The following is a 23263-nucleotide window of genomic DNA, read 5'->3' as shown; positions in this document are numbered from 1 at the left end:
CTGTTTCTCAAGAAACGATCAACCCTCCGCTCTTCAGCCTCTCCAGGATCACGATTACCAAATGCCGCCTGCTCATTAGCCCGAGCCAACACTTGTGCCATTGCAGTCAAAGCCTCTGCAATTGCTCCATCATCTCTACCACCAACCATCTCAAGACTACACAAAACCAACCAACAGATAAGAACAAAAGCACAACAAAACAAGTACTGAAGGTAATCCATTACCATTCACGTACAAACAGGAAAATTCAACGGATACAAGTCCGGACAAGACTAATCAGGCTCTGATACCAACTTGTAACACCCTACTTCTAATAAGCGGTAAAACGCGCGAATATACAAATATATTCTAGAAATAGATGCTACGTCGCCCAAAAGAACACAAACATACATGTAGAAATTATCAAGTTTCATAAACATAGCAGCGGAACATATATATAGCATATGAATAACATCTCCAAATCTCATGATAATAACTACATCTCTCAGATACAATCAATATCTCATCTCCAAAAAAATACATAACCAAACATCATCCATCATGCAAGTACAACCCTAGATCAGAGCCCTAATCTAGACACTTGCACATAAAAGAGGAGCTCCACTCCTCGGTAACATCAAGCATATAATCTAAGCATCTTGCACTCCATCTACTCGTCCATACGGAAAGGTAGGTGTAACGCCCGTCTTAATTATTTAATTATTTTAATGAGTTTTAGCATATATTTATATGATTTATATGTGTGATTTATATGATTTATGAATTTAAGTGATGTACATGATTTATAGATGAATTATGTGATTTTAAGATTTATGTGAAGCATATGATTTTTGTGAAGTTATAATGATGATGTGACTTATTTTATTATTAAATAAAATAAGATATGAAAATAAAATAAAATATTAAGTTGTGGGGTTGTTTTATAAATTTAGAGAGTTTAAAGGTAGAAAGAGGGATATAAATAGAAGAGGTTAGGTCAACTTCAAACAGATGGTCAGTCGGAAAGAACGATTCAGTCACTCGAAGACTTGTTGAGAGTTTGTGTACTTGAGCAAGGCGGAACTTGGGATAGTCAACTTCCGTTGATAAAGTTCACATATAATAACAGTTATCATTCAAGTATTGGGATGACACCTCTTGAGGCTTTGCATGGACGGAGGTGTAGAACTCCGTTGTGTTGGTTTGAAACAGGTGAGAGTGTGATTCTAGGACCAGAAATTGTTCAACAGACTACTGAGAAAGTGAAGATGATTCAAGAAAAGATGAAAGCATCGCAGAGTCGACAAAAGAGTTACCATGATAAGCGTAGGAAAGACCTTGAGTTTCAAGAAGGAGATCACGTGTTCTTGAGAGTTACCCCGATGACCATTGTTGGTCGTGCATTGAAGTCAAAGAAGTTTACTCCGAAGTTTATTGGTCCGTATCAGATATCGGAAAGAGTTGGAACGGTGGCGTATCGAGTGGGTTTACCACCGCATTTATCGAATTTGCATGATGTGTTTCATGTATCGCAACTTAGGAAGTATGTTCCAGACCCGTCTCATGTGATCCAGAGAGATGATGTGCAAGTTAGAGACAACCTTACGATTGAGACATTACCAGTGAGGATCGAAGGACGTGAAGTGAAAAAGTTGAGGGGCAAGGAGATACCTCTTGTGAAGGTCGTTTGGGACGGAGCGACTGGTGAAAGCTTGACATGGGAGCTAGAGAGTAAGATGCGGGAGTCTTATCCAGAGTTGTTTGCTGGAGGTAAATTTTCGAGGACAAAAATTCTATAAGTTGGGGAGAGTTGTAACGCCCGTCTTAATTATTTAATTATTTTAATGAGTTTTAGCATATATTTATATGATTTATATGTCTGATTTATATGATTTATGAATTTAAGTGATTTACATGATTTATAGATGAATTATGTGATTTTAAGATTTATGTGAAGTATATGATTTTTGTGAAGTTATAATGATGGTGTGACTTATTTTATTATTAAATAAAATAAGATATGAAAATAAAATAAAATATTAAGTTGTGGGGTTGTTTTATAAATTTAGAGAGTTTAAAGGTAGAAAGAGGGATATAAATAGAAGAGGTTAGGTTTAGAAAAGTTTTACACAGAACGTACGTTTTTGGAGAAAAAGGAAGAAAAGTCAGAAAAGAGGACAACAAGAGAGAGAGAGCTGCGATTTTCATCGAACAAGGTAAGGGTGAGACTAACCTTCAACATTATTAAGTGTATGATTCTGAAAAATGGATTTAGCATGATTTAGGATGAGTTTTGTGAGAATTAAGGATTAGGGTTTATGACCGATTTTGATGATTGAACCATAAAAACTTGTTAGATTGATGTGGAACTTGTGTACAGACCTTAGATATTCCATAGGGTGATAATTAGATGCTGTTTAGATGATAGAACCATGAGATTAGGTGAAAATTTTAGAAAATTGGAATTCTGCCCGAGCTGACATTCATCGCTCGCCTAGCGAGCAATATCGCTCGCCACTGCGAGCAACCCAACCACTCGCCATTGCGAGCAAGCCCTGCTACTCGCCACTGTGAGCAAAGTAGCTCGCCTCGCAAGCAAGTCATTTTAGGAGGTCGAGCGAGTATGTTTTGCTCTCCCTTGCGAGCAATAGTACTCGCCTCGCGAGTTAAGCTGTTAGTTGCCCAATAATTATTTTACTTGCGATCCTTTCGCACATGTACTTATGAGTTGATCTTAGAAGTAAGAATGAGGGTTGTTTAGAATACCTTCAGATGTCCAGAAGCCTCTTTAGGTGACCGAGATCATTGGTAATGATGTATAAGTGTTATTATGATGTTTTATGATGTTAAGTTGATATGATTCATTCCTTTAATAATGATATGTTATTCAAGCACTCTTATATGCTGCATTTGTCGTTGTTTGCTGCTGTTGACCATTTAATGTCACAAAGTTGTATGAGTCGGTCCAAGTTGTAAATATCTAAGAAGTTGTCCATGTTAATGGAATTATAAGAGATGTTCATGATGTTGTCTAAGTTGTAGGAAGATTGAGTCCATTGCATACTCATTAAAGATGGGGGCTTGAGGCCCGGCAGCTTAATGCTCAAACTACGTTGGGGGCTTGAGGCCCGACAGCTTTTGCTCACTTTGTTGAAGAGCCTATTTACGCTCATATATGTTGGGGGCTTGATGCCCTGAATGGTACCACATGCATTTGCATATCAAGAAGTTTTTACGAAGGTTTAAGATGTTAAGAGTTGCGTTGTCAAGTTGAGTCGCATCGTCGAGTTAAGTGTTGAGTTGAATAAGATGTCTGATGATTTAAGATGATACTTGATTATGATTTAAAGATGATATTTGATTATGATTTGATATGATGCTAAGTGATAAATGTTGATATGTTAATGATGTTTTATGTTGTTAAATGCATTTTGATGAATCATATGTTTCATTTGTTGACTGTGACATCTCACCCCTTCTGCTTGAAAATGTTGCCCTTCGTATGGGTAACTTGCAGGTAATAAAGACTAGTGGCGGTTGTGAGTGGACTCCTCACATTGTGTCTACGTGCTCTGATACGTAACGGGATGGGGCTTGCTTTTACTTCTATTCCTTACGTGTCATTTATGAACTTTTTATGAATAAATATTGAATCAGAACTTATGAGATTTTTCTGATGAGGCCTGCGTGCCAAAGACTTTTATTGTGTTGAACTATTTTCCGCTGCGGAGTTTCAGATTTTATGATGTTGAATTTTGTAGGATAAATGTTAATTATCCAATTTATGACTTTCAAGTAGTATGTGACATTCCGTTTATGATTTAAATACTCTGATTTATTATGAATTTTTATGTTGGGAAAACGGGGTGTTACAATTGGTATCAGAGCAGATCGGTCCGTCCAGCCAAGTAGTTGAGTCAAGTAGTGTCGTTTAATAGCTGTAATACCATTATTATGTTATTCTAATTGTTGTGTGTTGCGCAGAGAAGAAGTAGAGACCTGGAGAATGCTAATTTCATATGTTATTAGAGAACTAGAATGGCTGGAAGGAATGATGTTGCGATTGTTGTTGCGTTGGAAGCTGTGGCCCAAGCTGTGGGACAACATCCTAATGTTGGTGCTGGTGTTAATGCTGAAGTGACAATGTTGGAGACCTTCCTGAGGAATCACCCCCCTACTTTCAAAGGAAGATACAACCCTGATGGGGCACAAACATGGATCAAAGAGATTGAAAGAGTTTTCAGAGTTATGCAATGTACGGATGATCAGAAGGTGCGTTTTGGTACGCACATGCTGGCTGAGGAAGCTGATGACTGGTGGGCGAGCCTCCAACCTACCCTAGAGCAAGATGATGCAGTTGTTACTTGGGCCATGTTTAAGAGGGAATTTCTGAACAGATACTTTCCTGAGGATGTTCGCGGAAGAAAAGAGATCGAGTTCCTTGAGCTGAAGCAAGACAACATTTCGGTGACAGAGTACGCAACAAAGTTTATGGAGCTAGCTAAGTTTTATCGTCACTACACTGGTGACAATGCTGAGTTTTCCAAGTGTATCAAGTTTGAGAATGGTTTGCGTGCTGACATCAAGCGGGCCATTGGTTACCCAAAGCCTTACAGTAAGCAAATGCAGAATCTATGAAGATGATACTAAAGCTCATTATAAGATTGTGAATGAGAAGAGAGGTAAGGGTCAGTAGAGTTGCCCAAAGCCTTACAGTGCTCCTGCTGATAAAGGAAAAAGGAGAGTTAATGATGAAAGAAGGTCAGATAGGAAAGATGCTGTTGCTGAGATCGTTTGTTTCGCTTGTGGCGAGAAAGGCCATAAGAGTAATGCTTGCACTAAGGATATTAAACGGTGCTTTCATTGTGGCAGTAAGGGACATACACTCGCAGAGTGTAAGCATGAAGACATTGTGTGTTTTAACTGTAATGAAGAGGGTCATATTGGGTCTCAATGCAAGAATCCGAAGAAGGCTCAGACCAAAGGGAAAGTTTTTGCTTTGACTGGTACTCAGACTGAGAATAAGGATCGCTTGATCAGAGGTACTTGCTATATTAATGATACTCCTTTAGTTGCTATTATTGATACCGGTGCTACGCATTGTTTTGTTGCTTTTGATTGTGCTTCTAAGTTGGGTCTTGCTATGTCTGATATGAATGGAGAGATGGTTGTCGAAACTCCGGCTAAGGGTTCGGTGACTACTTCTCTTGTTTGTTTATGATGTCCTTTGTCTATGTTTGATCGAGATTTTGAGATTGATTTAGTTTGTCTACCTTTGAGTGGAATGGATGTAATTCTTGGTATGAACTGGTTAGAGTACAACCATGCCCACATTAATTGTTTTAGTAAATCGGTGTATTTCTCTTCTGCTGAAGAAGAAAGTGGAGGAGAGTTTTTGTCTACTAAGCAGCTGAAGCAGTTAGAACGCGATGGAATTTTGATGTTTTCCTTGATGGCATCTTTATCTTTGGAGAATCAAGCAGTGATTGATAAGTTGCAAGTGGTGTACGATTTTCCTGAAGTTTTTCCTGATGAAATTCCTGATGTGCCGCCAGAGAGGGAGGTTGAATTTTCTATAGATCTTATTCCGGGAACGAAGCCTGTGTCTATGACACCTTATTGTATGTCAACTTCTGAGTTGGATGAGTTGAAGAAACAGTTGGAAGATTTGCTTGATAAGAAGTTTATAAGACTGAGTGTTTCACCTTGGGGAGCGCCAGTATTGTTGGTTAAAAAGAAGGATGGTAGTATGAGGTTATGTATTGACTATCGACAGTTGAACAAAGTAACTATAAAGAATAGGTATCCACTTCCAAGAATTGATGACTTGATGTATCAGTTAGTGGGTGCACGTGTGTTCAGCAAGATTGACTTGAGGTCGGGTTACCACCAGATTAAAGTAAAAGATGAAGATATGCAGAAGACGGCTTTTAGGATACGTTATGGACATTATGAATATAAGGTGATGCCTTTTGGTGTTAGTAATGTGCCTGGCGTGTTTATGGAATTTATGAATCGCATTTTTCATGCATTTCTGGATCGCTTCGTGGTTGTGTTCATCGATGATATTTTGATTTATTCTAAGACAGAAGAAGAACATGCTGAGCATTTGAATATTGTCTTGAAAGTGCTGAAAGAAAAGAAGTTGTATGCTAAATTGTCTAAGTGAGAGTTCTGGTTGAAGGAAGCAAGTTTTCTTGGCCATGTTATTTCTGGTAGTGGTATTGCAGTCGATCCGTCCAAAGTTGAAGCAGTATCACAATGGGAGACTCCTAAGACGGTTACAGAGATTAGAAGCTTTTTGGGTTTGGCAGGTTACTACCGAAGATTTATAGAAGGATTTTCTAAGTTAGCACTTCCGTTAACGCAGTTGACGTGTAAAGGTAAGGCCTTTGTGTGGGATGTTCATTGTGAGAATAGTTTTAATGAATTGAAGAAGCGTTTAACGACTGCTCCGGTTTTGATTTTGCCGAAACCTGATGAACCTTTTGTGGTGTATTGTGATGCATCCAAGTTGGGCTTAGGCGGTGTGCTTATGCAAGATGGTAAAGTGGTTGCTTATGCATCAAGACAGTTGAGGATTCATGAACGAAACTATTCTACTCATGATCTTGAATTAGCTGCAGTTGTATTTGTGCTTAAGATTTGGAGACATTACTTGTATGGTTCGAGATTTGAGGTGTTTAGTGATCACAAGAGCTTGAAGTATTTGTTTGATCAGAAAGAATTGAATATGAGACAACGAAGGTGGCTCGAATTGTTGAAAGATTATGACTTTGGTTTGAATTATCATCTGGGTAAAGCTAATGTTGTTGCAGATGCCTTAAGTAGGAAGACTCTACATATGTCTGCTATGATGGTTAAAGAGTTTGAATTGCTTGAATAATTTAGAGATTTGAGCTTAGTCTGTGAAATTTCGTCTCAGAGTGTTAAACTAGGAATGCTGAAAATTGATAATGATTTCTTGAAAAGTATTAAAGATGCGCAGAAAGTTGATGTTAAGTTTGTGGACTTGTTGGTTGCTAGTAATCAAACTGAAGATAGTGACTTTAATGTTGATGATCAAGGTGTGTTGAGGTTTCGAGGTAGAATTTGTATTCCAGACAATGATGAGATGAAGATGATTCTTGAAGAGTCATAGGAGTAGCTTGAGTATTCATCCGGGAGCTACAAGGATATATCATGACTTAAAGAAGTTGTTTTGGTGGTCTGGAATGAAACGTGATGTAGCACAATTTGTGTACTCTTGTTTGATTTGTCAGAAGTCGAAGGTGGAGCATCAGAAACCTGCTGGGTTGATGACACCATTAGATGTACCAGAATGGAAATGGGATAGTATTTCCATGGATTTTGTGACGAGTTTGCCGAATACTCCTAAAGGGAATGATGCTATTTGGGTGATTGTTGATAGATTGACGAAGTCGGCACACTTCATTCCGATTAATATTAGTTTTCCTGTAGCTCAGTTGGCAGAAATTTATATTCGAGACGTTGTGAAGCTGCATGGTGTTCCTTCAAGCATTGTGTCAGATAGAGATCGAAGATTCACTTCTAGATTTTGGAAGAGTTTGCAAGAGGCCTTAGGCTCTAAGTTGAGATTCAGTTCGGCTTATCATCCTCAAACAGATGGTCAGTCGGAAAGAACGATTCAGTCACTCGAAGACTTGTTGAGAGTTTGTGTACTTGAGCAAGGTGGAACTTGGGATAGTCAACTTCCGTTGATAGAGTTCACATATAATAACAGTTATCATTCAAGTATTGGGATGACACCTTTTGAGGCTTTGCATGGACGGAGGTGTAGAACTCCGTTGTGTTGGTTTGAAACAGGTGAGAGTGTGATTCTAGGACCAGAAATTGTTCAACAGACTATTGAGAAAGTGAAGATGATTCAAGAAAAGATGAAAGCATCGCAGAGTCGACAAAAGATTTACCATGATAAGCGTAGGAAAGACCTTGAGTTTCAAGAAGGAGATCACGTGTTCTTGAGAGTTACCCCGATGACCGGTGTTGGTCGTGCATTGAAGTCAAAGAAGTTTACTCCAAAGTTTATTGGTCCGTATCAGATATCGGAAAGAGTTGGAACGGTGGCGTATCGAGTGGGTTTACCACCGTATTTATCGAATTTGTATGATGTGTTTCATGTATCGCAACTTAGGAAGTATGTTCCAGACCCGTCTCATGTGATCCAGAGAGATGATGTGCAAGTTAGAGACAACCTTACGATTGAGACATTACCAGTGAGGATCGAAGGACGTGAAGTGAAAAAGTTGAGGGGCAAGGAGATACCTCTTGTGAAGGTCGTTTGGGACGGAGCGACTGGTGAAAGCTTGACATGGGAACTAGAGAGTAAGATGCGGGAGTCTTATCCAGAGTTGTTTGCTTGAGGTAAATTTTCGAGGACAAAAATTCTATAAGTTGGGGAGAGTTGTAACGCCCGTCTTAATTATTTAATTATTTTAATGAGTTTTAGCATATATTTATATGATTTATATGTCTGATTTATATGATTTATGAATTTAAGTGATTTACATGATTTATAGATGAATTATGTGATTTTAAGATTTATGTGAAGTATATGATTTTTGTGAAGTTATAATGATGGTGTGACTTATTTTATTATTAAATAAAATAAGATATGAAAATAAAATAAAATAAAATATTAAGTTGTGGGGTTGTTTTAAAAATTTAGAGAGTTTAAAGGTAGAAAGAGGGATATAAATAGAAGAGGTTAGGTTTAGAAAAGTTTTACACAAAACGTACGTTTTTGGAGAAAAAGGGAGAAAAGTCAGAAAAGAGGACAACAAGAGAGAGAGCGGCGATTTTCATCGAACAAGGTAAGGGTGAGACTAACCTTCAACATTATTAAGTGTATAATTCTGAAAAATGGATTTAGCATGATTTAGGATGAGTTTTGTGAGAATTAAGGATTAGGGTTTATGACCGATTTTGATGATTGAACCATAAAAACTTGTTAGATTGATGTGGAACTTGTGTACAGACCTTAGATATTCCATAGGGTGATAATTAGATGCTGTTTAGATGATAGAACCATGAGATTAGGTGAAAATTTGAGAAAATTGGAATTCTGCCCGAGCTGACATTCATCGCTCGCCTCACGAGCAATATCGCCCGCCACTGCAAGCAACCCAACCACTCGCCATTGCGAGCAAGCCCTTCTACTTGCCATTGCGAGCAAAGTAGCTCGCCTCGCGAGCAAGTCATTTTAGGAGGTCCAACGAGTATGTTTTGCTCTCCCTTGCGAGCAATAGTACTCGCCTCGCGAGTTAAGCTGTTAGTTGCCTAAAAATTATTTTACTTGCGATCCTTTCGCACATGTACTTATGAGTTGATCTTAGAAGTAAGAATGAGGGTTGTTTAGAATACCTTCAGATGTCCAGAAGCCTGTTTAGGTGACCGAGATCATTGGTAATGATGTATAAGTGTTAATATGATTCATTCCTTTAATAATGATATGTTATTCAAGCACTCTTATATGCTGCATTTGTCGTTGTTTGCTGCTGTTGACCATTTAATGTCACAAAGTTGTATGAGTCGGTCCAAGTTGTAAATATCTAAGAAGTTTTCCATGTTAATGGAATTATAAGAGATGTTCATGATGTTGTCTAAGTTGTAGGAAGATTGAGTCCATTGCATACTCATTAAAGATGGGGGCTTGAGGCCCGGCAGCTTAATGCTCAAACTACGTTGGGGGCTTGAGGCCCGACAGCTTTTGCTCACTTTGTTGAAGAGCCTATTTACGCTCATATATGCTGGGGGCTTGATGCCCTGAATGGTACCACATGCATTTGCATATCAAGAAGTTTTTACGAAGGTTTAAGATGTTAAGAGTTGCATTGTCAAGTTGAGTCGCATCGTCGAGTCAAGTGTTGAGTTGAATAAGATTTCTGATGATTTAAGATGATACTTGATTATGATTTAAAGATGATATTTGCTTATGTTTTAAAGATGATATTTGCTTATGAATTAAAGATGATATTTGATTATGATTTGATATGATGCTAAGTGATAAATGTTGATATGTTAATGATGTTTTATGTTGTTAAATGCATTTTGATGAATCATATGTTTAATTTGTTGACTGTGACATCTCACCCCTTCTGCTTGAAAATGTTGCCCTTCGTATGGGTAACTTGCAGGTAATAAAGACTAGTGGCGGTTGTGAGTGGACTCCTCACATTGTGTCTACGTGCTCTGATACGTAACGGGATGGGGCTTTCTTTTACTTCTATTCCTTACGTGTCATTTATGAACTTTTTATGAATAAATATTGAATCAGAACTTATGAGATTTTTCTGATGAGGCCTGCGTGCCAAAGACTTTTATTGTGTTGAACTATTTTCCGCTGCGGAGTTTCAGATTTTATGATGTTGAATTTTGTAGGATAAATGTTAATTATCCAATTTATGACTTTCAAGTAGTATGTGACATTCCGTTTATGATTTAAATACTATGATTTATTATGAATTTTTATGTTGGGAAAACAGGGTGTTACAGTAGGTGGTAAACCACTGAGGGTTAGCATTACATCATCATAATCCATATAAGATCTAATCAAGAACATTGGAAATGAAAGATATATTCAAGAACGAAGGATAGCAAATCATACATGCATTCACAAGTATTCACAACACTCAAATCATTCCAGATCATTCAATATCATCATTCCGAGTTCATATCAACAAGTGTATCAAACACGCATCACAATTTCAACCATGTCAATTAACAATTAACAAATTCAATCATCATGCACAACTCAAATGCATTTCAATTCACCAACAATGTATGCAATGGTACTAGACTCATCTAGATGCATGTGGTACCATATCGCCTAAAGTCGTCACCTTCGATGCAACAAAAACATCGTAATCACCTCAATTGGATATAAAATCCACCACCATCAGTCATGAATGCATGAACATATGACTCGACTACAATGCATATGTTCACACAAACAAATCACCTCAACATCACTAATACTTATATACAGTAGAAACTCTTTAATTTAATACTCGGTAAATTAATAAACTCTCTAAAATAATAAATTTGTCTGGTCCCAACTTGGGCCAATGTAAAAAATTGAAAAACTCGATAAAATAATAAGATAATAATTTTTCGGGAGATCCCTTTATAATTTTCGGTCCCAAGAAAATCATAAATTAATAATTAATAGAAACTGAAAAAAAATATATTAAGAATACACTTAACACATTTGTTCCTCTTGTTTACATTTACTGTACTTCAAAAGTCATTATTGATTTCCAATGCATATAAACACAGTAGTTACTAATTTACGTTGAGTCCCAAGGTTCGCTGCAACGTAATTCTAAGAGGCATAGACTAATTTGCCTTTTTGTTTGATATGTACAGTATAATTACTTAAAAACTCTTTAAATTAATAATTATTAATTTATCGATAAATTAATAACTCTTTAAATTAATAAATTTCTCCGGTCCTGACATTATTAATTTATAGAGTTTTCGTTGATGGCGTCACTGTCTATTGAGGATCAAGCAGTGATTGATAAGTTGCAAGTGGTGTGCGATTTTTCCTGAAGTTTTTCCTGATGAAATTCCTGATGTGCCGCCAGAGAGGGAGGTTGAATTTTCTATAGATCTTATTCCGGGAACGAAGCCTGTGTCTATGACACCTTATTGTATGTCAACTTCTGAGTTGGATGAGTTGAAGAAACAGTTGGAAGATTTGCTTGATAAGAAGTTTATAAGACTGAGTGTTTCACCTGTATTGTTGGTTAAAAAGAAGGATGGTAGTATGAGGTTATGTATTGACTATCGACAGTTGAACAAAGTAACTATAAAGAATAGGTATCCACTTCCAAGAATTGATGACTTGATGTATCAGTTAGTGGGTGCACGTGTGTTCAGCAAGATTGACTTGAGGTCGGGTTACCACCAGATTAAAGTAAAAGATGAAGATATGCAGAAGACGGCTTTTAGGATACGTTATGGACATTATGAATATAAGGTGATGCCTTTTGGTGTTAGTAATGTGCCTGGCGTGTTTATGGAATTTATGAATCGCATTTTTCATGCATTTCTGGATCGCTTCGTGGTTGTGTTCATCGATGATATTTTGATTTATTCTAAGACGGAAGAAGAGCATGCTGAGCATTTGAATATTGTCTTGCAAGTGCTGAAAGAAAAGAAGCTGTATGCTAAATTGTCTAAGTGAGAGTTCTGGTTGAAGGAAGCAAGTTTTCTTGGCCATGTTATTTCTGGTAGTGGTATTGCAGTCGATCCGTCCAAAGTTGAAGCAGTATCACAATGGGAGACTCCTAAGACGGTTACAGAGATTAGAAGCTTTTTGGGTTTGGCAGGTTACTACCGAAGATTTATAGAAGGATTTTCTAAGTTAGCACTTCCGTTAACGCAGTTGACGTGTAAAGGTAAGGCCTTTGTGTGGGATGTTCATTGTGAGAATAGTTTTAATGAATTGAAGAAGCGTTTGACGACTGCTCCGGTTTTGATTTTGCCGAAACCTGATGAACCTTTTGTGGTGTATTGTGATGCATCCAAGTTGGGCTTAGGCGGTGTGCTTATGCAAGATGGTAAAGTGGTTGCTTATGCATCAAGACAGTTGAGGATTCATGAACGAAACTATTCTACTCATAATCTTGAATTAGCTGCAGTTGTATTTGTGCTTAAGATTTGGAGACATTACTTGTATGGTTCGAGATTTGAGGTGTTTAGTGATCACAAGAGCTTGAAGTATTTGTTTGATCAGAAAGAATTGAATATGAGACAACGAAGGTGGCTCGAATTGTTGAAAGATTATGACTTTGGTTTGAATTATCATCTGGGTAAAGCTAATGTTGTTGCAGATGCCTTAAGTAGGAAGACTCTACATATGTCTGCTATGATGGTTAAAGAGTTTGAATTGCTTGAATAATTTAGAGATTTGAGCTTAGTCTGTGAAATTTCGTCTCAGAGTGTTAAACTAGGAATGCTGAAAATTGATAATGATTTCTTGAAAAGTATTAAAGATGCGCAGAAAGTTGATGTTAAGTTTGTGGACTTGTTGGTTGCTAGTAATCAAACTGAAGATAGTGACTTTAATGTTGATGATCAAGGTGTGTTGAGGTTTCGAGGTAGAATTTGTATTCCAGACAATGATGAGATGAAGATGATTCTTGAAGAGTCATAGGAGTAGCTTGAGTATTCATCCGGGAGCTACAAAGATATATCATGACTTAAAGAAGTTGTTTTTGTGGTCTGGAATGAAACGTGATGTAGCACAATTTGTGTACTCTTGTTTGATTTGTCAGAAGTCGAAGGTGGAGCATCAGAAACCTGCTGGGTTGATGACACCGTTAGATGTACCAGAATGGAAATGGGATAGTATATCCATGGATTTTGTGACGAGTTTGCCGAATACTCCTAAAGGGAATGACGCTATTTGGGTGATTGTTGATAGATTGACGAAGTCGGCACACTTCATTCCGATTAATATTAGTTTTCCTGTAGCTCAGTTGGCAGAAATTTATATTCGAGACGTTGTGAAGCTGCATGGTGTTCCTTCAAGCATTGTGTCAGATAGAGATCGAAGATTCACTTCTAGATTTTGGAAGAGTTTGCAAGAGGCCTTAGGCTCTAAGTTGAGATTCAGTTCGGCTTATCATCCTCAAACAGATGGTCAGTCGGAAAGAACGATTCAGTCACTCGAAGACTTGTTGAGAGTTTGTGTACTTGAGCAAGGTGGAACTTGGGATAGTCAACTTCCGTTGATAGAGTTCACATATAATAACAGTTATCATTCAAGTATTGGGATGACACCTTTTGAGGCTTTGCATGGACGGAGGTGTAGAACTCCGTTGTGTTAGTTTGAAACAGGTGAGAGTGTGATTCTAGGACCAGAAATTGTTCAACAGACTATTGAGAAAGTGAAGATGATTCAAGAAAAGATGAAAGCATCGCAGAGTCGACAAAAGATTTACCATGATAAGCGTAGGAAAGACCTTGAGTTTCAAGAAGGAGATCACGTGTTCTTGAGAGTTACCCCGATGACCGGTGTTGGTCGTGCATTGAAGTCAAAGAAGTTTACTCCAAAGTTTATTGGTCCGTATCAGATATCGGAAAGAGTTGGAACGGTGGCGTATCGAGTGGGTTTACCACCGTATTTATCGAATTTGTATGATGTGTTTCATGTATCGCAACTTAGGAAGTATGTTCCAGACCCGTCTCATGTGATCCAGAGAGATGATGTGCAAGTTAGAGACAACCTTACGATTGAGACATTACCAGTGAGGATCGAAGGACGTGAAGTGAAAAAGTTGAGGGGCAAGGAGATACCTCTTGTGAAGGTCGTTTGGGACGGAGCGACTGGTGAAAGCTTGACATGGGAACTAGAGAGTAAGATGCGGGAGTCTTATCCAGAGTTGTTTGCTTGAGGTAAATTTTCGAGGACAAAAATTCTATAAGTTGGGGAGAGTTGTAACGCCCGTCTTAATTATTTAATTATTTTAATGAGTTTTAGCATATATTTATATGATTTATATGTCTGATTTATATGATTTATGAATTTAAGTGATTTACATGATTTATAGATGAATTATGTGATTTTAAGATTTATGTGAAGTATATGATTTTTGTGAAGTTATAATGATGGTGTGACTTATTTTATTATTAAATAAAATAAGATATGAAAATAAAATAAAATAAAATATTAAGTTGTGGGGTTGTTTTAAAAATTTAGAGAGTTTAAAGGTAGAAAGAGGGATATAAATAGAAGAGGTTAGGTTTAGAAAAGTTTTACACAAAACGTACGTTTTTGGAGAAAAAGGGAGAAAAGTCAGAAAAGAGGACAACAAGAGAGAGAGAGCGGCGATTTTCATCGAACAAGGTAAGGGTGAGACTAACCTTCAACATTATTACGTGTATAATTCTGAAAAATGGATTTAGCATGATTTAGGATGAGTTTTGTGAGAATTAAGGATTAGGGTTTATGACCGATTTTGATGATTGAACCATAAAAACTTGTTAGATTGATGTGGAACTTGTGTACAGACCTTAGATATTCCATAGGGTGATAATTAGATGCTGTTTAGATGATAGAACCATGAGATTAGGTGAAAATTTGAGAAAATTGGAATTCTGCCCGAGCTGACATTCATCGCTCGCCTCACGAGCAATATCGCCCGCCACTGCAAGCAACCCAACCACTCGCCATTGCGAGCAAGCCCTTCTACTTGCCATTGCGAGCAAAGTAGCTCGCCTCGCGAGCAAGTCATTTTAGGAGGTCCAACGAGTATGTTTTGCTCTCCCTTGCGAGCAATAGTACTCGCCTCGCGAGTTAAGCTGTTAGTTGCCTAAAAATTATTTTACTTGCGATCCTTTCGCACATGTACTTATGAGTTGATCTTAGAAGTAAGAATGAGGGTTGTTTAGAATACCTTCAGATGTCCAGAAGCCTGTTTAGGTGACCGAGATCATTGGTAATGATGTATAAGTGTTAATATGATTCATTCCTTTAATAATGATATGTTATTCAAGCACTCTTATATGCTGCATTTGTCGTTGTTTGCTGCTGTTGACCATTTAATGTCACAAAGTTGTATGAGTCGGTCCAAGTTGTAAATATCTAAGAAGTTTTCCATGTTAATGGAATTATAAGAGATGTTCATGATGTTGTCTAAGTTGTAGGAAGATTGAGTCCATTGCATACTCATTAAAGATGGGGGCTTGATGCCCGGCAGCTTAATGCTCAAACTACGTTGGGGGCTTGAGGCCCGACAGCTTTTGCTCACTTTGTTGAAGAGCCTATTTACGCTCATATATGCTGGGGGCTTGATGCCCTGAATGGTACCACATGCATTTGCATATCAAGAAGTTTTTACGAAGGTTTAAGATGTTAAGAGTTGCATTGTCAAGTTGAGTCGCATCGTCGAGTCAAGTGTTGAGTTGAATAAGATTTCTGATGATTTAAGATGATACTTGATTATGATTTAAAGATGATATTTGCTTATGTTTTAAAGATGATATTTGCTTATGAATTAAAGATGATATTTGATTATGATTTGATATGATGCTAAGTGATAAATGTTGATATGTTAATGATGTTTTATGTTGTTAAATGCATTTTGATGAATCATATGTTTAATTTGTTGACTGTGACATCTCACCCCTTCTGCTTGAAAATGTTGCCCTTCGTATGGGTAACTTGCAGGTAATAAAGACTAGTGGCGGTTGTGAGTGGACTCCTCACATTGTGTCTACGTGCTCTGATACGTAACGGGATGGGGCTTGCTTTTACTTCTATTCCTTACGTGTCATTTATGAACTTTTTATGAATAAATATTGAATCAGAACTTATGAGATTTTTCTGATGAGGCCTGCGTGCCAAAGACTTTTATTGTGTTGAACTATTTTCCGCTGCGGAGTTTCAGATTTTATGATGTTGAATTTTGTAGGATAAATGTTAATTATCCAATTTATGACTTTCAAGTAGTATGTGACATTCCGTTTATGATTTAAATACTATGATTTATTATGAATTTTTATGTTGGGAAAACAGGGTGTTACAGTAGGTGGTAAACCACTGAGGGTTAGCATTACATCATCATAATCCATATAAGATCTAATCAAGAACATTGGAAATGAAAGATATATTCAAGAACGAAGGATAGCAAAATCATACATGCATTCACAAGTATTCACAACACTCAAATCATTCCAGATCATTCAATATCATCATTCCGAGTTCATATCAACAAGTGTATCAAACACGCATCACAATTTCAACCATGTCAATTAACAATTAACAAATTCAATCATCATGCACAACTCAAATGCATTTCAATTCACCAACAATGTATGCAATGGTACTAGACTCATCTAGATGCATGTGGTACCATATCGCCTAAAGTCGTCACCTTCGATGCAACAAAAACATCGTAATCACCTCAATTGGATATAAAATCCACCACCATCAGTCATGAATGCATGAACATATGACTCGACTACAATGCATATGTTCACACAAACAAATCACCTCAACATCACTAATACTTATATACAGTAGAAACTCTTTAATTTAATACTCGGTAAATTAATAAACTCTCTAAAATAATAAATTTGTCTGGTCCCAACTTGGGCCAATGTAAAAAATTGAAAAACTCGATAAAATAATAAGATAATAATTTTTCGGGAGATCCCTTTATAATTTTCGGTCCCAAGAAAATCATAAATTAATAATTAATAGAAACTGAAAAAAAATATATTAAGAATACACTTAACACATTTGTTCCTCTTGTTTACATTTACTGTACTTCAAAAGTCATTATTGATTTCCAATGCATATAAACACAGTAGTTACTAATTTACGTTGAGTCCCAAGGTTCGCTGCAACGTAATTCTAAGAGACATAGACTAATTTGCCTTTTTGTTTGATATGTACAGTATAATTACTTAAAAACTCTTTAAATTAATAATTATTAATTTATCGATAAATTAATAACTCTTTAAATTAATAAATTTCTCCGGTCCTGACATTATTAATTTATAGAGTTTTCGTTGATGGCGTCACTGTCTATTGAGGATCAAGCAGTGATTGATAAGTTGCAAGTGGTGTGCGATTTTTCCTGAAGTTTTTCCTGATGAAATTCTTGATGTGCCGCCAGAGAGGGAGGTTGAATTTTCTATAGATCTTATTCCGGGAACGAAGCCTGTGTCTATGACACCTTATTGTATGTCAACTTCTGAGTTGGATGAGTTGAAGAAACAGTTGGAAGATTTGCTTGATAAGAAGTTTATAAGACTGAGTGTTTCACCTGTATTGTTGGTTAAAAAGAAGGATGGTAGTATGAGGTTATGTATTGACTATCGACAGTTGAACAAAGTAACTATAAAGAATAGGTATCCACTTCCAAGAATTGATGACTTGATGTATCAGTTAGTGGGTGCACGTGTGTTCAGCAAGATTGACTTGAGGTCGGGTTACCACCAGATTAAAGTAAAAGATGAAGATATGCAGAAGACGGCTTTTAGGATACGTTATGGACATTATGAATATAAGGTGATGCCTTTTGGTGTTAGTAATGTGCCTGGCGTGTTTATGGAATTTATGAATCGCATTTTTCATGCATTTCTGGATCGCTTCGTGGTTGTGTTCATCGATGATATTTTGATTTATTCTAAGACGGAAGAAGAGCATGCTGAGCATTTGAATATTGTCTTGCAAGTGCTGAAAGAAAAGAAGCTGTATGCTAAATTGTCTAAGTGAGAGTTCTGGTTGAAGGAAGCAAGTTTTCTTGGCCATGTTATTTCTGGTAGTGGTATTGCAGTCGATCCGTCCAAAGTTGAAGCAGTATCACAATGGGAGACTCCTAAGACGGTTACAGAGATTAGAAGCTTTTTGGGTTTGGCAGGTTACTACCGAAGATTTATAGAAGGATTTTCTAAGTTAGCACTTCCGTTAACGCAGTTGACGTGTAAAGGTAAGGCCTTTGTGTGGGATGTTCATTGTGAGAATAGTTTTAATGAATTGAAGAAGCGTTTGACGACTGCTCCGGTTTTGATTTTGCCGAAACCTGATGAACCTTTTGTGGTGTATTGTGATGCATCCAAGTTGGGCTTAGGCGGTGTGCTTATGCAAGATGGTAAAGTGGTTGCTTATGCATCAAGACAGTTGAGGATTCATGAACGAAACTATTCTACTCATAATCTTGAATTAGCTGCAGTTGTATTTGTGCTTAAGATTTGGAGACATTACTTGTATGGTTCGAGATTTGAGGTGTTTAGTGATCACAAGAGCTTGAAGTATTTGTTTGATCAGAAAGAATTGAATATGAGACAACGAAGGTGGCTCGAATTGTTGAAAGATTATGACTTTGGTTTGAATTATCATCTGGGTAAAGCTAATGTTGTTGCAGATGCCTTAAGTAGGAAGACTCTACATATGTCTGCTATGATGGTTAAAGAGTTTGAATTGCTTGAATAATTTAGAGATTTGAGCTTAGTCTGTGAAATTTCGTCTCAGAGTGTTAAACTAGGAATGCTGAAAATTGATAATGATTTCTTGAAAAGTATTAAAGATGCGCAGAAAGTTGATGTTAAGTTTGTGGACTTGTTGGTTGCTAGTAATCAAACTGAAGATAGTGACTTTAATGTTGATGATCAAGGTGTGTTGAGGTTTCGAGGTAGAATTTGTATTCCAGACAATGATGAGATGAAGATGATTCTTGAAGAGTCATAGGAGTAGCTTGAGTATTCATCTGGGAGCTACAAAGATATATCATGACTTAAAGAAGTTGTTTTGGTGGTCTGGAATGAAACGTGATGTAGCACAATTTGTGTACTCTTGTTTGATTTGTCAGAAGTCGAAGGTGGAGCATCAGAAACCTGCTGGGTTGATGACACCGTTAGATGTACCAGAATGGAAATGGGATAGTATATCCATGGATTTTGTGACGAGTTTGCCGAATACTCCTAAAGGGAATGACGCTATTTGGGTGATTGTTGATAGATTGACGAAGTCGGCACACTTCATTCCGATTAATATTAGTTTTCCTGTAGCTCAGTTGGCAGAAATTTATATTCGAGACGTTGTGAAGCTGCATGGTGTTCCTTCAAGCATTGTGTCAGATAGAGATCGAAGATTCACTTCTAGATTTTGGAAGAGTTTGCAAGAGGCCTTAGGCTCTAAGTTGAGATTCAGTTCGGCTTATCATCCTCAAACAGATGGTCAGTCGGAAAGAACGATTCAGTCACTCGAAGACTTGTTGAGAGTTTGTGTACTTGAGCAAGGTGGAACTTGGGATAGTCAACTTCCGTTGATAGAGTTCACATATAATAACAGTTATCATTCAAGTATTGGGATGACACCTTTTGAGGCTTTGCATGGACGGAGGTGTAGAACTCCGTTGTGTTGGTTTGAAACAGGTGAGAGTGTGATTCTAGGACCAGAAATTGTTCAACAGACTATTGAGAAAGTGAAGATGATTCAAGAAAAGATGAAAGCATCGCAGAGTCGACAAAAGATTTACCATGATAAGCGTAGGAAAGACCTTGAGTTTCAAGAAGGAGATCACGTGTTCTTGAGAGTTACCCCGATGACCGGTGTTGGTCGTGCATTGAAGTCAAAGAAGTTTACTCCAAAGTTTATTGGTCCGTATCAGATATCGGAAAGAGTTGGAAAGGTGGCGTATCGAGTGGGTTTACCACCGTATTTATCGAATTTGTATGATGTGTTTCATGTATCGCAACTTAGGAAGTATGTTCCAGACCCGTCTCATGTGATCCAGAGAGATGATGTGCAAGTTAGAGACAACCTTACGATTGAGACATTACCAGTGAGGATCGAAGGACGTGAAGTGAAAAAGTTGAGGGGCAAGGAGATACCTCTTGTGAAGGTCGTTTGGGACGGAGCGACTGGTGAAAGCTTGACATGGGAACTAGAGACTAAGATGCGGGAGTCTTATCCAGAGTTGTTTGCTTGAGGTAAATTTTCGAGGACAAAAATTCTATAAGTTGGGGAGAGTTGTAACGCCCGTCTTAATTATTTAATTATTTTAATGAGTTTTAGCATATATTTATATGATTTATATGTCTGATTTATATGATTTATGAATTTAAGTGATTTACATGATTTATAGATGAATTATGTGATTTTAAGATTTATGTGAAGTATATGATTTTTGTGAAGTTATAATGATGGTGTGACTTATTTTATTATTAAATAAAATAAGATATGAAAATAAAATAAAATAAAATATTAAGTTGTGGGGTTGTTTTAAAAATTTAGAGATTTTAAAGGTAGAAAGAGGGATATAAATAGAAGAGGTTAGGTTTAGAAAAGTTTTACACAAAACGTACGTTTTTGGAGAAAAAGGGAGAAAAGTCAGAAAAGAGGACAACAAGAGAGAGAGCGGCGATTTTCATCGAACAAGGTAAGGGTGAGACTAACCTTCAACATTATTAAGTGTATAATTCTGAAAAATGGATTTAGCATGATTTAGGATGAGTTTTGTGAGAATTAAGGATTAGGGTTTATGACCGATTTTGATGATTGAACCATAAAAACTTGTTAGATTGATGTGGAACTTGTGTACAGACCTTAGATATTCCATAGGGTGATAATTAGATGCTGTTTAGATGATAGAACCATGAGATTAGGTGAAAATTTGAGAAAATTGGAATTCTGCCCGAGCTGACATTCATCGCTCGCCTCACGAGCAATATCGCTCGCCACTGCAAGCAACCCAACCACTCGCCATTGCGAGCAAGCCCTTCTACTTGCCATTGCGAGCAAAGTAGCTCGCCTCGCGAGCAAGTCATTTTAGGAGGTCCAACGAGTATGTTTTGCTCTCCCTTGCGAGCAATAGTACTCGCCTTGCGAGTTAAGCTGTTAGTTGCCTAAAAATTATTTTACTTGCGATCCTTTCGCACATATACTTATGAGTTGATCTTAGAAGTAAGAATGAGGGTTGTTTAGAATACCTTCAGATGTCCAGAAGCCTGTTTAGGTGACCGAGATCATTGGTAATGATGTATAAGTGTTAATATGATTCATTCCTTTAATAATGATATGTTATTCAAGCACTCTTATATGCTGCATTTGTCGTTGTTTGCTGCTGTTGACCATTTAATGTCACAAAGTTGTATGAGTCGGTCCAAGTTGTAAATATCTAAGAAGTTTTCCATGTTAATGGAATTATAAGAGATGTTCATGATGTTGTCTAAGTTGTAGGAAGATTGAGTCCATTGCATACTCATTAAAGATGGGGGCTTGAGGCCCGGCAGCTTAATGCTCAAACTACGTTGGGGGCTTGAGGCCCGACAGCTTTTGCTCACTTTGTTGAAGAGCCTATTTACACTCATATATGCTGGGGGCTTGATGCCCTGAATGGTACCACATGCATTTGCATATCAAGAAGTTTTTACGAAGGTTTAAGATGTTAAGAGTTGCATTGTCAAGTTGAGTCGCATCGTCGAGTCAAGTGTTGAGTTGAATAAGATTTCTGATGATTTAAGATGATACTTGATTATGATTTAAAGATGATATTTGCTTATGTTTTAAAGATGATATTTGCTTATGAATTAAAGATGATATTTGATTATGATTTGATATGATGCTAAGTGATAAATGTTGATATGTTAATGATGTTTTATGTTGTTAAATGCATTTTGATGAATCATATGTTTAATTTGTTGACTGTGACATCTCACCCCTTCTGCTTGAAAATGTTGCCCTTCGTATGGGTAACTTGCAGGTAATAAAGACTAGTGGCGGTTGTGAGTGGACTCCTCACATTGTGTCTACGTGCTCTGATACGTAACGGGATGGGGCTTGCTTTTACTTCTATTCCTTACGTGTCATTTATGAACTTTTTATGAATAAATATTGAATCAGAACTTATGAGATTTTTCTGATGAGGCCTGCGTGCCAAAGACTTTTATTGTGTTGAACTATTTTCCGCTGCGGAGTTTCAGATTTTATGATGTTGAATTTTGTAGGATAAATGTTAATTATCCAATTTATGACTTTCAAGTAGTATGTGACATTCCGTTTATGATTTAAATACTATGATTTATTATGAATTTTTATGTTGGGAAAACAGGGTGTTACAGTAGGTGGTAAACCACTGAGGGTTAGCATTACATCATCATAATCCATATAAGATCTAATCAAGAACATTGGAAATGAAAGATATATTCAAGAACGAAGGATAGCAAATCATACATGCATTCACAAGTATTCACAACACTCAAATCATTCCAGATCATTCAATATCATCATTCCGAGTTCATATCAACAAGTGTATCAAACACGCATCACAATTTCAACCATGTCAATTAACAATTAACAAATTCAATCATCATGCACAACTCAAATGCATTTCAATTCACCAACAATGTATGCAATGGTACTAGACTCATCTAGATGCATGTGGTACCATATCGCCTAAAGTCGTCACCTTCGATGCAACAAAAACATCGTAATCACCTCAATTGGATATAAAATCCACCACCATCAGTCATGAATGCATGAACATATGACTCGACTACAATGCATATGTTCACACAAACAAATCACCTCAACATCACTAATACTTATATACAGTAGAAACTCTTTAATTTAATACTCGGTAAATTAATAAACTCTCTAAAATAATAAATTTGTCTGGTCCCAACTTGGGCCAATGTAAAAAATTGAAAAACTCGATAAAATAATAAGATAATAATTTTTCGGGAGATCCCTTTATAATTTTCGGTCCCAAGAAAATCATAAATTAATAATTAATAGAAACTG

At 37.0% G+C, this 23263-nt stretch overlaps 1 protein-coding gene and 1 pseudogene across 1 annotated transcript; both read left to right on the top strand.

Moving 5' to 3' along the window:
- The first annotated feature begins 1262 nt into the window (after positions 1 to 1262).
- Positions 1263 to 1778, top strand: LOC146935773 (uncharacterized). The gene has a single exon (XM_085757354.1). It carries the CDS (start codon positions 1263 to 1265, stop codon positions 1776 to 1778), a length of 516 nt encoding a protein of 171 aa, XP_085613480.1.
- Positions 1779 to 4470: 2692 nt separating this feature from the next.
- On the top strand, positions 4471 to 6092 carry LOC146935772 (uncharacterized; annotated as a pseudogene).
- Positions 6093 to 23263: the final 17171 nt, after the last annotated feature.

The sequence above is a fragment of the Medicago sativa genome, chromosome 3 (genome assembly GCF_051527215.1).
Source record: "Medicago sativa cultivar Bolivia chromosome 3, Bolivia_mono, whole genome shotgun sequence".
Classification (NCBI taxonomy): Eukaryota; Viridiplantae; Streptophyta; class Magnoliopsida; order Fabales; family Fabaceae; genus Medicago; species Medicago sativa.
This window is presented reverse-complemented; position numbering and strand designations above follow the sequence as displayed.

What these genes read in the sequence shown, in the direction of transcription:
- LOC146935773 (XM_085757354.1), top strand. Translation starts at nt 1,263, where the DNA reads ATGAAAGCATCGCAGAGTCGACAAAAGAGTTACCATGATAAGCGTAGG.